At 38.7% G+C, this 14,482-nt stretch overlaps 1 protein-coding gene across 6 annotated transcripts in view; it reads right to left on the bottom strand.

The window, feature by feature from the left end:
- Nucleotides 1–14,482, bottom strand: part of ARHGAP21 (Rho GTPase activating protein 21) — a 208,467-nt gene that overhangs the window by 48,939 nt on the left and 145,046 nt on the right. For 4 of the 6 annotated variants that reach the window (XM_032775680.2, XM_075062282.1, XM_032775676.2 and 1 more), the window contains 2 exons: nt 4,240–4,269; nt 752–2,684 (listed from right to left, as the gene is read on the bottom strand). In XM_032775680.2, coding sequence (XP_032631571.2) covers nt 752–2,684; nt 4,240–4,269 — 1,963 coding nt within the window. Of the gene's footprint in view, nt 1–751; nt 2,685–3,541; nt 4,104–4,239; nt 4,270–14,482 lie in introns of those variants that run through there. The other 2 variants (XM_032775679.2, XM_032775677.2) reach the window with 2 other exon arrangements.

The raw sequence follows: 14,482 nt of genomic DNA, 5'->3' as shown, positions 1-14,482 counted from the left end.
TCTGCCCATGACAACCTTCATGACCCATGATTAATCCTACTCTTACTCAATCCTCAATTGTTCCCTGCTTGCAGATCCACACCATCTTTGGTTCCACTGCTTACACCTGGAACAGCTCCTACCTCCCCAAGACCTGACAATGAACAGCTTCCCCCTACTTATAAATCAAATATCTTAAGACCAGGTTTTTCTTCACAAATTGTTATTACAATGATCCTCACCCATATCACCACACCACTAATAGTTCTCTAAGAAAAATTTAGGGTCCTTGAGGCAGTAATCTTATATTTTACAGTGTTTTGAAAAGCATTATAAACACTGATTCTGCTGAATTATTTCTAATGAATAGGAAACAATCACATGCACAATGCTCTACTGCAAATAAGATCCGATCAGATCATGGAGTAAAAACCAGAAGAGGATATATAATTTTGGGAGTTGTATAAGGAATTGAAGAAAATTCTAGAGAATTATTTTGAATCACAATGGGTTTTCCTAGACATACTGTACAGCATACAACTAATGAAATATTTCTCCCTCCTCTGAAAAACACTCTAGTGTTTACCATCCTAATGTCTATTTGGATAAGAAGTGTTGGAAAAGATCCACACAGAGGGAAGGTTTAAGTGAATTCTAGTTAATCACCTGAATGCTGTTCTCTTGATTTAAACTCTATAAATTAGACACAATGTAGTAAAACAATATACTTTATATATATATCACACTGATACAATTAATCTGTATAGCTCACCTATAAATGGAATGGATGCCAAGGAATCACCAGGTGGGCTGGAACCTGATGCTTTCCTTTCTTCAATTCTTTTTATATGCACCTCTCTACGTGCATCATTAGGTAACCAACAGGTAGTGTCTGAGACAGCCTCCTGGTCATTTACTGCTAGGATGTAGGACTGGTGTCTCAAAGGCTGTGGAGTCTGGTGACCAGAAGGAGATTTTTCCCGCAAGACAACGGTGTCTGTGTCATTTTCCAGAACATCTGGTTGCTGAATTTCAGGCTCTTGTGCATTTTCCCTTTCACAATCTTGAATCTTTTGTCTAATGGAAACATCTAAGTTACCAGAGGTAGCTGAGCCCTCACTAATCTGTTGGACAAGTTTGGCAGAAGCTGCAGTTGAAGTGGGGGGTTGGATGCTCCTGCCAATTTCTGTTTTGTGGTCTGGGGCATTTTCTCCTTGGTTTCTTGATTGATGATTTAACAGACTACTTGGATGCAAGTGATTTACTGCTTTTTGGTCTTTGGCCACAATATCCAGGCTCTGGTTAACGGGATGCACAGATTTTTCTGCATAGGGAACAGAGGTCTTCAAAGAGTTACTTTTAGAATTTCTGTCTGTCACAAGAGACACTCTCTCTTGTGAGGTGGTTGTAGCCTTTGAAATTCCACCAGCTATTTGAAAATCTCTAATAGGCTGCAGTGTTTTTACATCTGATGGAACTTTCTGGAATTGAGAAGCAGACACAGAGGCTCTACTGCTTTTTCGCCTGTCTGAATTATAAGCACCTGGAGCCACTGAAAAATGTGGACCTCGAAGGGACATGTGAAATGTATGCTGTCGGGATCTTTCATAAATACCTCGCCGATCATCTTGCTCAGTAAATGCAGTCCACTTGTAAGTCTTTTTTCTGTCTCCGTTTGAATCTATAACAAGATTCTCAGCACAAAAATTTTCTGTTTCGACCTGCTTGCCAAGGTAATCCCACGACTGAGTTCTGTGGCTCCTGGAACTAATAGATGGCGAAGTTAATGCATCCTGTGAAGCACTTCTTGGCCACTCTTTCATCAGCACTGGATCTTCAAGTCTTTCCTGGGACACACTCCGTTGTCGGATCTGAACAGACTGTGGAACCCTATCATGAGAGGTGCTTCTGCGTCGTACCTGTGAAATAGTGCGATTTGGCACCACATAATCAGTTGCATTCTGAGAGGCCGCTCTCAAACTATCCAATCTTTCCTGTATTGTTCGGCAGCCATACATGTGCAAACGTCTGTTATCAATGTACTCTTTGTAGGTTTTGTAGTTTTTCCAGTCTATGTGCTGGTGGGAGTTTGGAGAAGTATAGTGATTAGTAGAGGTTGGGGGAGAACGTGCAGGAGGTCTAGTGCTTGAGATCCCTTCTGGATGTCCTCCATAATTTCCAGATTTACTTGTCATTCCAGGGGGATCTACTGGCCTTGTAACTGTAGTCTGAGGAAGTACAACGGCACTGGACACTGAAGATGGTGGTGATGTGGTCCATGCTTTTGTTTTTAAAGTGGTTTGATCCCTCAAGCCATACCTTACTTCTTCTGTCCTGTGTGATGGACCGGCATGATTGGTTCTACAGGACGGCAAATCTACAGCCTTCTCAGAAGGCACAACAACAGTCCTTATGGTTTCATTGCAAATACACACAGCTGTATTTGATTTTGCTATATCTGTTGGCGATGGAGGCACTTGTATTTCCATTCTATAGGCCCTGTCTGGCTGCATCAAAGTCCTTACTGGTCTACTGACTTGCTGCTTGCCCAATGAAGAGTCAGAAGGCGGTATGTCTACAGACTGTGCCATGACAGAAGCTGTGGATGTTAGTTGAGGATAACATATTGGTGGTGGTTCAGGAATGTTGTGAGCATTGCCACTATAGGCTTCATTGCCTTTCAGGTAGGCATCTTGGGAATATGCCTGTGGATGGATGATTAAAAAAAAAAAAGTGTTAATTCACAGAAAACAGAGAGATAGAAAGACCACCACACTGAGTCTATTCTCTTGCAACTGCAGGATAAAGTCCCTAGAAAAAAGGCAGCTTAGATATTAAATTCATACTACATTTGATCTTAAATAGGACACTTTAAAAATGATCTTAAATAGGACACTGTAAAAATGAAATAGTACATTTCTTCCCTTAATGCTCTCTTGCTGTTTGAAAATTTAACATGTGAAGTCACTACAGAAAAGAAAAAGCTAAAAAAACCCACACACTCTAGAAACCAAATGAATTACAAATTTCTTGAAATTAATGCAGGTAAATGAGACATATTTCTCAAGATTTGTGAGCACAAACTAAAGGATTATTTCCCGCCCCCCAATTTCCTCCAACCATACTACTTCAAATATTCCCTTTAAGCCCTTGATGCTGGGAGCTAAGATTTCACAGCAATCGACAGGTTAAATGGCTGCATAATAAATTTAACCAGCACTAGAATATTCTCTATTGTCTTGCCATATAAAAGATTAGATAGCATTTGTATACACTTCTCCCTGAAATATAGATTCTCATATGTAAAAAGGCACTGTTGCTAAATGTAAAATGAATAAATTAGAGTGACTGATAACATCTTTGTTGCCAGCCAACACCCACCACCATTTAAATAATCTTACGTTATTGAAGATATTCAATAAATAACACTGTTAAAAAATTAGTTGCTTAAACTGACAGATATAAATATGAAAAAATACATACATGTCTACCCTATACACCATTACCGTAAAATGCAAAACTAAAATTTCAAATTTGCTATGTGTAATAATTCACATCTTACCTTGTGTTTAAGAGCCTGACTCCAAAGAAAAATGGTTAGATTACATTTTGCATGTTTCATCAATCTCTTTTTTGCATCAAGAGACATTTCTGTAATCATTGCAAAACCAACAGCATACATAGAAAATCGAAGTCAAGCATAATTTAAAAACTACTACGTTATTTTAAAACTTTAGCATTACTTGGTTTAGTTAAAATGTGATGAAATAGAGAGCTGACAATTCCAATCTTGCCAATGCAGTAAATGACTAAAATGATTTCCCAGATCTTTTATACAGTTTAGGTGTGGTATCATATCACAGCATTTTCTGCTCAAATCATAACATGCTCAATTCAGACAATCAACGTGCCTTGTCTTAGCATTAGACAGGTTGTAAAAGCCCAAGTGCAGTCATAAACATAAGATTGAGAGCAAAGTACTGAGGGGGAGGGCGAGGCACTTAAAACACTGCTGCAAAAAAACATTATGTTGAGCATTAGTTAAATGCAGAATATTAAAGAAAACTGAAAAGAAATCAAAGTAACACACGCATACTCTACAAATTAAGAGGGTTATATGCTATGAGAGGAATTTAGCTGATCAGCATATGGAGCTCAATTCCAGCATCTTGCAGGTTTTAATATTCTGGCTTCTTATAAATCTTAAGAAAAACATGCCTTACAAAAATCTTTCAAATGGCTACTGTATACATTTCTTACCAGTGCTGTGACATCCTTTGTAAACTTCAGCTGGCAGAAAATAGGAAAACATAGTAAAAGCTGCTTACAGATGTGAAGACAGAATTATGTTGTCATACTGATTCTGGATATAGCAAGCTAAAAATACATCTAATACCAATTTCTCTGGAAGGTACCAACACAGGTTAAGGGCAGTGCAGTATAAAAAAAAAATAAACTTCAGGTTCTTTGCAGACATGTCCATCTGCTTCTACCTGCTTCTTGTATTTACTCTCTACCCATTCCGGAAAGCAAAATATATTTGTGCCATTTTGCCTTGGTGCATCTTTACTGCTGCATGCAGAGTGCTCTGCTTATGTGTAACAAGGCTTCCCTTCCACTAGAGCAACATTACTGTCTCATCTTCCCTGAGCTGCTACCATCCCTGCTTCCAGATGACGAAATGAGGTCTTCATTATGCATCTGAAACAGTGCACCTCTTCCCCACATATATCTGAACATAACCACAAGCTGTCAGCTGACTGCAGCTGCTTTCACACTATGTACCTGAAATTACAGGGATGATTCCGCAGAAACATCCTCCCCATGCGATTGGTTTCATTTTTTCCCACCCCTCACAAAACAGAAGCAAGCTGTGTTTCCATTACATGTTGCACCCTAATAGTTTTTTCCCCCCATAGCAGAATATAAAAGCTGCATTTCTACACTTTTATAGAAAAGTGGCTATTTATGATTTTGACAGGCTCACAATAAAATTTAAAAAGAAACGGGGAGGAAGAGGGACACTCAAACATGTAAATGAAATAAGACTATTATCATGCAAAATAATTAAGACCAGGGAGAATTTTGTTAGTTTGTAAGGTAAAAAACCAAAACAGTTCTCCTTCCTGGACTAAGCTAATGTTAACGTTTTCCATAAGACCTAAGTTATAAACTGTGTTGGAGTTAGCATCTTTGTAAAATATGTCCACCACCACCAATGCTTCATTAACTTTGGGGAAAAAAAACAAAATGCTAAGATCTGGAGATGCCTCAAATTACAAAATGACTGGAAATGTAATAATTATGTACTGACAAATCTGGATGTTGAACTATTAACAATATGCTTCAGAAGATAACTAATTGTCTAATGATGCTCAAAATAGGACCAAAACTTGTTTTTTTAAACATATTATATACACAAAGGTATGTATTTATGATCACAACTGCTTAATATCTGTGCAGAGCAGGCTCACTATTGTGAGGAAAGAAGAGTTGGTTAAAAAGGGCTTGAGGGATAGGCAGAATTCCCTAATGAGCTAATTCAGTCAAAGCTTCATTTTCAGTGGGAAAAAAAAAAAACAGAGTGAGGAGTTTCCACATTTGTATTAATTAAATCCTTCCTTTTATAATCCCAGTTACAGCGCCTGCACAGAAGTATTGTAACATTTAAGGAAGTGAAAGCACTGCGTTTTATTAGTGTCCCGATAATGCTATAAGCTGAGGTAATGAATGAGGAGATACTGGTAATATTATTATTTAGTCTGAAAAATTTTAACTGCTTTAATCAGCCAGTCAATGACCAATTTTAAAAACAGGTTCACGAATTAAACCAGAATCTTACATGCATCAAAATACATTTTCTGGCACTCATATACCTATTTGCATACAGTTGAAACTATATTGGGGAAAATGTGCATATTCTTTTCAGTCTTTTAGTTCCTCTTAGTGGATTAATATGTGAAAGACTAATATACGGTCTCAAAACTGTTACACTAAAAGATATGTTTACAAAAAATGAGCCACTGTGGTTTGGCTTAAATTAGGGTAGTGAACTTCTGACTTTTTAAAAGCACTACCCCACTGAAGTCCCTAATGACAAGAACTGCCAAACACCTAGGAATGCATTGAGTGTTTAAAAAGCTCAGCACTCACAAAAGTTTCTCTTTTTAATTATCCAAAAACACTGCATTGCAACCTTGTATACATTCCTGCTTCCCATAAAAATCAGATGAAGTTCTATGAAAGCATGCTATAGAACTATAATTATACTTATCCTGTAAGTCTGTTGCTGTACTTCAGTGGTTCTCAAACTGTGGGTTGGGACTCCAAAGTGGGTCACGACCTCATTTTAATGGGGTCGCCAGGGCCGACTTAGACTTGCTGGGGCCCAGGGTCGAAGTCTGAGCCCAACCATGCAGGGCAGGGCTGCAGGACTCAGGTTACAGGCCCCCCTGCCTGGGGCTGAAGCCCTTGGGCTTTGTTCCCTCCCACCAAACACACATACAGGGTGATGGGGAACAGGCAGTCTCAGGCTTCGGTACCCCCTCCTGGGGTCAAAAAGCAATTTTTTTTTTTTTTGTCCGAAGAGGTCGCAGTGCCATGAACTTTGAAAATCCGTGCTCTACTTATAAGATAATGGGAAATGCAGCCATTATTTAGAAGAAACACACTGTTTTTAATCAAGTTGAGTAAGAATAATCTATATCATAAAACATTGTATAATTCTATCCCTCTCCCATATCCTCGGTCTGTTTTTGTTTGTATATTTGTATGCAAAAAACTTTTCAGGACAGAGACTGTACTTGTAAAGCACCTAACACAATGGATCTTTAACAACAACAATTATTTCATCCTATTTTAAGTCAATAAGAAATATTTTATCAGCTCATATTACACTAATTAATATAAGAGGTTCATTCTTTTAAAATTTTCACTATATTTTTATGCCATTTAACATTAGAACAACTAAAATACAAACCCAGTTTTTCTTTTTCTTTCCAGGGTTATTACCTGCAGCTACCACATGTGGTCAAATTTTAATTAAAACACACAGTTCCATTTCAGAAACAACTAAAACAATATATTGGGATAAGTGATTTAAAAGATTATCATGGTAAACTTTGTATCCTGAGAACTTGTGCCCACTGGCCCCAACCCCCAGACACATTTGAGCACATATTTAACTTTAAGCAAGTGCAAAGTCTGAATTATTTCAATGGGACCACCTGCACACTAAGTTAAGCACATGTTTAAGTGCTTTGCTTGATCAGGTACCCACATGATCAGCATCTTGGAGAACTGAGCCATTGGCAGGGCTTCTTCCCTCCCCAGCCAGTTGCATTTTCTTAATATTTCATTTCTTTACTAATCCATTTAATTGTGCTCTTGCCTATTCCTGCCCTTCACCATTCTGCATTAACAGGGGAGCACTATATCAGACAGTTCTCTTTTAAAACAGGGATGCATCATCACCCATCCTGCAGCATCTTTGTTTAGTTTATTTGTGCCAAGACCACATTTGTGCCAAGAATACAGCTCAAGAGGTTCATTTAAATGAAAAAACCCCAACATATTACTGACGTACAATATTCTATGAAAACAACACACTGACCTACCCTCTCTTCTTCCAATGGTGAATACTGGGAAAATTCTTGTTTAAATATTTAAAATCTTAAACCCAAGACATTTAATTTAAATCATCATCAGTGTAAGGAATTTTTTTTTTTTACTGCAAATAAATGTCACTTTAAATTGGTCATTTATCTGACAGAAATTATATTTGCTAAACATCATTCCTCAATGCCATAAAACAGGGTTTACTGAGCAAGTTAATACTATATATTTCTATCCTCTTCATCTCCTCATTCCTTGAGCATAATACCTGCAAAATCTCCCATTCCCAAGTGCTTACTAGTAAAGCTTTACATTAACTTCTGTGGGCAATATTTGCTTTAATTCAAAAGCTGAAAGCCGCAGTTAACCAAACACCCCAAGAATACTGTCAAAATACAACTCTTACTTAAATATACTTGATTACAAAACATTTCATAGTTTGAAAGGATGATAAAATGGCATTGAAGATCAACATGGACCCATTAGTTTGAGGGAAACTACATGGTTCAGGTAACTAGTAAAGGGGGACAGACTTTCAGCAGCAGGTGGGTAGCGACTGTGAAGACAAGTTATGATCCAATAATAGTTTGATTAGGTTCACTTCCTCATGGGCATGTCTGTATCACAAAAAACACTATCGCAGTTTGAAATGATTGACTTCTTTATTGGCCCTCTATCAACAACACTGACGGCCTCCAGGGTCATCTGATACCCTAGTGCTCCTCTTCCACAACCCAAAAAATGTCCTTGGATTTGACCCTCTTAATGTAGCTACAGCCTTAGTAAAAGCACGTTGGAGAAGTGGAAATCTCTTTCCTCAGTTTCACATAACCAACGTATTCTTGGGCTGTTGTTTTTTAAGTCTCCTTCTTCTGAAGCATCAGAGGTGGAAACAGCTGGTAATGGAATACTGGACAGTGCAATCTAAAGCCCTGAGGTGGCACCAAGCATTCTCGCTCAGGTGCTTAGCTGACTGGTTCTTGCTCCCACGCCCAGCCTTTAAATCACCATATGTGGTATTGTGAAGGAATTTTCCCCAGGTCAGACTGGGAGAGAAACCTTGGGATTTTTCTTCACCTTCCTCTGCATCACAGCATGCAGGTGACTTGCTTGTATTATCTGGGTCTCTCTCATTTAATGCCCTGGCACTGATGCACCTTGATCCTGCCTATTCTCTGCCCATGGCACACAACAGTTTAACTTCCCATGGGCTGTAATATTTTGGTGTAATTTTGGTTGTTGGGTTTAGTGTTTGGGTGTAGGGTGGCATTGCTGGTCAGACAAGATGAACTCCCTTCTAGCCTTAAACTCTACAACTATGAGTGTAACAGCTGTGAGTCTGACCATCACCAGCAGAGAAATCAGCAGCAAAATTGTTATTTTGGGAAGTCCTTATTGCCACTCTTTGTTCTCAATCAGGGAGTGAGTGCCAGTTCATTAAAAGAGAAATTTGATCTCAAAACAAGTGAGGATTTAAAAAAAAAAAACATGTTCAAGGGTCTTTGAATTTTGAAAGCTGTTTTGGGGCTTAGAACAATAATTTATTGCTTCTTGGTATAATTAAGTTTTTACAGCTAGATGTATATTTTTAAGACCTGGATACATTCAGCTGGTAACTACTTGGTTTTCTCCTTCGCACCCTACATACAGGACCATTTCGGACAATAGTTAACTTGACAAAAGAAGCATCTCTGCTCACCATGACCCAGGTCCGAAATACAGTACCAAAATTCCATTTAAAAATTCCACAATTTTCAGTTTCGGAAAGGATTAAATTGCACGTCATCAGAATGTAAGAACGGCCATACTGTGTCAGAACAATGGTCCAGCTAGCCCAGTATCCGGTCTCTGGACAGTGGCCAATGCCAGGTGCTTCAGAAGGAATGAACAGAACAGACAGTCATTGAGGGTTCCATCAGCTGTTGTCCACTCCCAGCTTTTAGCAGTCATAAGTTAGGGATGCAACCCCATGCTCTGGGCATCCCTAAGCATTGACGGACCTGACATCCATAAACTTACCTATTTCTTTTTTGAACCCCGTTGTACTTTTGGCCTTCACAACATCCCCTGGCAATGAGTTCCAAAGGTTGATTGTGTGTTGTGTGAAGTAGTACTGCCTTATGTTTGTTTTAAACCTGCTGCCTATTAACTTCATTGGGTGTGAAATTATGTGAACGAATTCATATTCATAATTTGATAGACGTCTGTCATGTCCTCCATCATGGTATGGGCATACCATGAATTTGTAGAGTGGCATGATGAGATTTTCTGGCTTATCTGTCCCTTTCCTAGTCGTTCCCAGCATTAGCTTTTTGACTGCCGCTGCATATTGAGCACATTTTTTCCAGAGAACTATTCACAACGACTCCACAATCCTTTTCTTGAGTGGTAACAGCTAATTTAGATCCATCATTTTGTATGTATAGTTGGGATTGTTTTCTCCAACGTGCATTACTCTGCATTTATCAACACTGAATTTCATCACCCAGTTTTGACAGATCCCTTCGTAACACTTTGTAGTCTGCTTTGGACTTAACTTTCTTGAAAAATTTTGTACAGTCTATAAATTTTGCCATCTCACTGTTTACCCCTGTTTTCCAGATCATTTATAAATATGCTAAACAGCCCTGGTCCCAGTACAAATACCTGGGAGACACCACTAGTTATCATTCTAGTAACTGACCTTTTATTTCTATCCTTTGTTTCCTATCTTTTAAACCAGTTACTGATCCATGAGAGAACCTTCCCTCTTCTCCCATCATAACTTACTTTGCTCTCTTTGGTGAGAGACTTTGTCAAATGCTTTCTGAAAGTCCAAGTCCTTTAAATTAAAAAAGAAAGCAAGATTAAACCAGATTACAAAATAAATAAATTGCTCTTCTCTCTCAAAAAAGGACAATGCTGTCAGTTTTTTGAGGAACAGCAAATTGTAATATGTTGGCATTTATTTCAAATGCTGAGATAATACATTGTCATTAATGGGACATCAACTGAAAAACAGTTTAATGATCTTTTCCTGAATCCAACCTCAGTGGTTTTATTTAAACACAAGCTAGAATACCCTTCTGACAAAGTTACCGTCCGTAGCCCTTGGACACTTCAAAGATGACATTTACAAGTTGCCAAAGTAATCCACAAGGATGCATTTATGTTCCCTTTTGGGCTAGATCCCAAGAGGAGATTGCAGTTTTGAATCTTTCGAAGCAAGGTAGTTGGAGGTATGCTGTAACCAGAATAGATGACCTTTTGAGTTCTGCAGCTGATGACAGAATCTCCAGAGAATGAAAAATGGAGGGTCTCTACACTCTGTAAAGCCCCAGTAAGGAGTGAAACTTTCACTTTGAAGAAAATCTGAGAATCTGGGTAATAGAAGGGCTGGATTATGAGAGACATCTATGTGTAAGCATGACGTGCTTGTCTTCTGCTATTAATGCATTTAGAGTAGATTTAGGGTAATATTTGTAGTTTTGTTTGTGCTATTATGTTTAATCAATTTATTGCTGCTGTGCTTTTTATATAATAGTATTCCAGCACAGAAGGGGAAAATTAATGGAACTAAAGCGCCATGAGAGTGGTGAAACAATTTATAAACTGTATACATCTCATCAAAAGGAGGGTTAAAGGTGTTAGAAGAGTAACCAGCATGAGAACGACACACACAAAACTTAACTGCCACTACTTTTGCTGAAGGTATCCTCATAAAAACAGAATGATTAGCCCCTTTAAGAAAAAGGCCCTGCCATTAAGTATCACTGGATTTAAAAGTTAACATATTAGCTTAGTCTTACTGGTTCCCTGGAAGATATTTAGATTACATCCAAACAATTTTTTTTTACACTCCTATTTTTTTTTTTTTTTTAAAAAAGCGGAATGAGTCATTCAGGAAACTGAGGTTTTATTTTATGTTTTAAAGAAAAGGGTGGAGGTCCTTGCATCAAAAATGCTGGGAGTGCTACAGCCGTAACACCCAAAATACATGAAGAATGCCTCATGACAGGAAATAACTACCCAGGGCTGAGAAATGATAAACAAAAGACAGGAAGATGGCTGCTACCATAAGGTTTTAAAGGCTGGAGAGAATATAATACGTAGATCCTTAGGGCTCCAAGATGGATACAAGCCTGCTCCACCTTCCCTCCTACAGAAAAAAAAATAAAACATGGTCTTTGGGGAAAAGTGCCAATTCGGCAGTTATACAATACCATACAAAACTGGTCAATTCTGGGAAAAAGTCCAGATCTAGGGGAAGAGAGTACTTCTGTGTCTTTTGGCAATAAGCGCAGATTTCATAGTCAACTTCAGGGAGCAGCAGCTCTTGAAAAATGCAGCAGCTGCAGCCACGTATGGAGCTTCCCTTTTGAAAAGGAATTTCACAGTAGGTAGATTAAAAGTATTAATACCTAGACCCTCCCATAGCTTGCTTGAAAAGAGGTGAGTAAGTGCAAAAGGTTGTATATTTTTTCCAACAGTCTACTTTCTGCTCCTGCTAGAAGATTATCTCCAGTATTATACACAATAGCTTCCAACTGTAGCTGTTTGAGGGATACATTAAATGAGCTTAAATATTTCATTTTGTAGCAAGGCAGAATTATGAGTTATGTAAGAAAACTCACTGGGCCATCTAAACACTGTTTGACTCTACTGACATCACTTTGAATGTCTGGTGTTAAATCATACACATTTTATAAATATAGCTTTGTTTCACAAGTACACTTCATTGATTATTGTTACATCAGCTGAAAGTTAGATTATTCTAAAAAGCTTCTTTTAGTAAAGACAATAGCAACACAAAATTGTGCTCCTGTCCTTTAAACTTTTAGGGTAAAGAAAAATAGATTTCTGATTGCATAGGATAGCTAAACTCTGATATTTCATGCCAGATGCTCAATAGCCGAGTAGCTTTTCTCTTCTAGCCTCAGTTCAGCATCTGTCTTGCCTATAATCTGCTCTAAAATTCAATGCAACTGTACAAGATACCTGTTTCTAGATATTTTAACACTATCCCCATTTTCAGAAGATTTAATTCCTTCCAATTAATAAAATAATTGCCAAGTGTGCCAGTTGCTGAAACTGAATATCATGGTTAGGCCCACTGCTACGGGACAAAGTAAGATGCATAGCTGGGCAATTTTTATCAGCAAAGGGCTGAAGGGCCCAGATCTGGCACCGCCTCCATCAGAGGCTTTGTTTTGATCCCACTTCCTCTAGATCAGGGGTGGCTGACCTGAGCCTGAGAAAGAGTCAGAATTTACCAATGTACATTGCCAAAGAGCCACAGTAATATGTCAGCAGCTCCCCTGCCCACCCCTGCCAAGCCTCCTGCCCACTGGCAGCTCTGCCGATCAGCATCTCCCCCTCCCTCCCCACACCTCCCAATCAGCTGCTTTGTGGCATGCAGGAGACTGGGGGCGGGTGAAGCGAGGCCATGGCAGGCTCAGGGGAGGGAGCAGGAAGGGGTGGAGGGGGGGTAGGCCTGTGGCAGAGCCAGGGGTTGAGCAGTGAGCACCCCCTGGCACATTGGAAAGTTGGCTCCTGTAGCTCCAGCCCTGGAGTTGGTGCCTATACAAGGAGCTGCATGTAGCTCCAGAGCCATGTTGGCCACCTCTGCCCTAGATGCTGCTGAGTTGTTACACAGAAGCCACCAACCAGAACTACATCTGGCTTCATTGCTGCTTTCAGGGAAGGGGATTTCTCCTCATACAGTTACATATCCTCTTCTGGTCTTTGTTAGGCCCTCCTCTCCCCTACAATGCCCACAGAAGCACCTATATTTGGGCCTCTGGTTCTCCTTTTCTTCATCTATCCAACAGAACAGCTCCTTTTTAGACACATGTAACAGGTTGCAATATTTTTGTCATCTTTTTATAATGACAGGTTTTTCACTGTTGTGACAGTCCAGTATAGACTTGTCCACTTAAATAAAATTCAGTCAGACTTGTGCTCCTAATTCCTTTAGGTGCCCCTGAAAATCCCATATATGGGCTATTTTTAAAAATGTATTAAATTGTATTTAAGGAATGCATTGTTATAGTTTATTCCACAGACTTTTACTATATATTTTCTTTTCAACACTTTGCACAGCGTTCCTCTGGAGGCAATTAACTGTTAAATTAACTTAGCTCCAAAATTAAGTAGCCTGTATGGGAGAGCAACTTTAGACTGCTACTCTCTGTTACAGTATATTGTGTAAGAATGATTTACTGTGCTGCATGTGAACAGGTACCTGAAACCTATTGCAAGGAGGCAGAGCTGACGTTGCAAATGAAACCTGAACATTGTCACTCCCTGATGGTTTAGTGCTGAACCTTGCAGCCCTGCTGTTCTCTATATGTACTTTTTTTTTTTTTAAAAAGGATTCTTAAGAAAACCCAAATACAGGAAAACTTTCCATAAATAAAATAAAAATTCAACCTAAAATTGAATCATCATATTTAATTAAAGAAGAGGCAACAGTATAATGAAGCTGCGGAACTATTTAGACAAAAAACAGCGGAAACCATAGGCAATGCACACTGAAGTCCACAAGAGGGATGGCTTCACTTGTATCCCATAGGAAGTTCATGAGAGAACCCCTCTTCCACAAGCCTTATGAGAAATGCATCTTATACTTTATAAAAAGTTCTACCACCTATTCACATCTAAAGCCTTAACTCATTCACTACACATTTACTACATATTTTATACTACACAGATAATTTTTTGTTCATGCTTAAGTTAAATTTTTTCCCTTTGCCTCACGTTTTTAAATCTGAAAAAAAACAGATCAATAATACTAAGTGCATGGATCGATTTTTCAAAGGCTCACAGCTAAATCAAATAAAAAATAAAGTTCTCTAGAACACTCAAAAGTTTTCCAATAAGGGCTAATTCTATGCTATGTTTTAGCTTT

Source organism: Chelonoidis abingdonii, chromosome 2 (assembly GCF_003597395.2).
Source record: "Chelonoidis abingdonii isolate Lonesome George chromosome 2, CheloAbing_2.0, whole genome shotgun sequence".
Classification (NCBI taxonomy): domain Eukaryota; kingdom Metazoa; phylum Chordata; order Testudines; family Testudinidae; genus Chelonoidis; species Chelonoidis abingdonii.
Note: the sequence above shows the minus strand (reverse complement) of the source record. Positions and strands in the feature narration are given on the sequence as shown.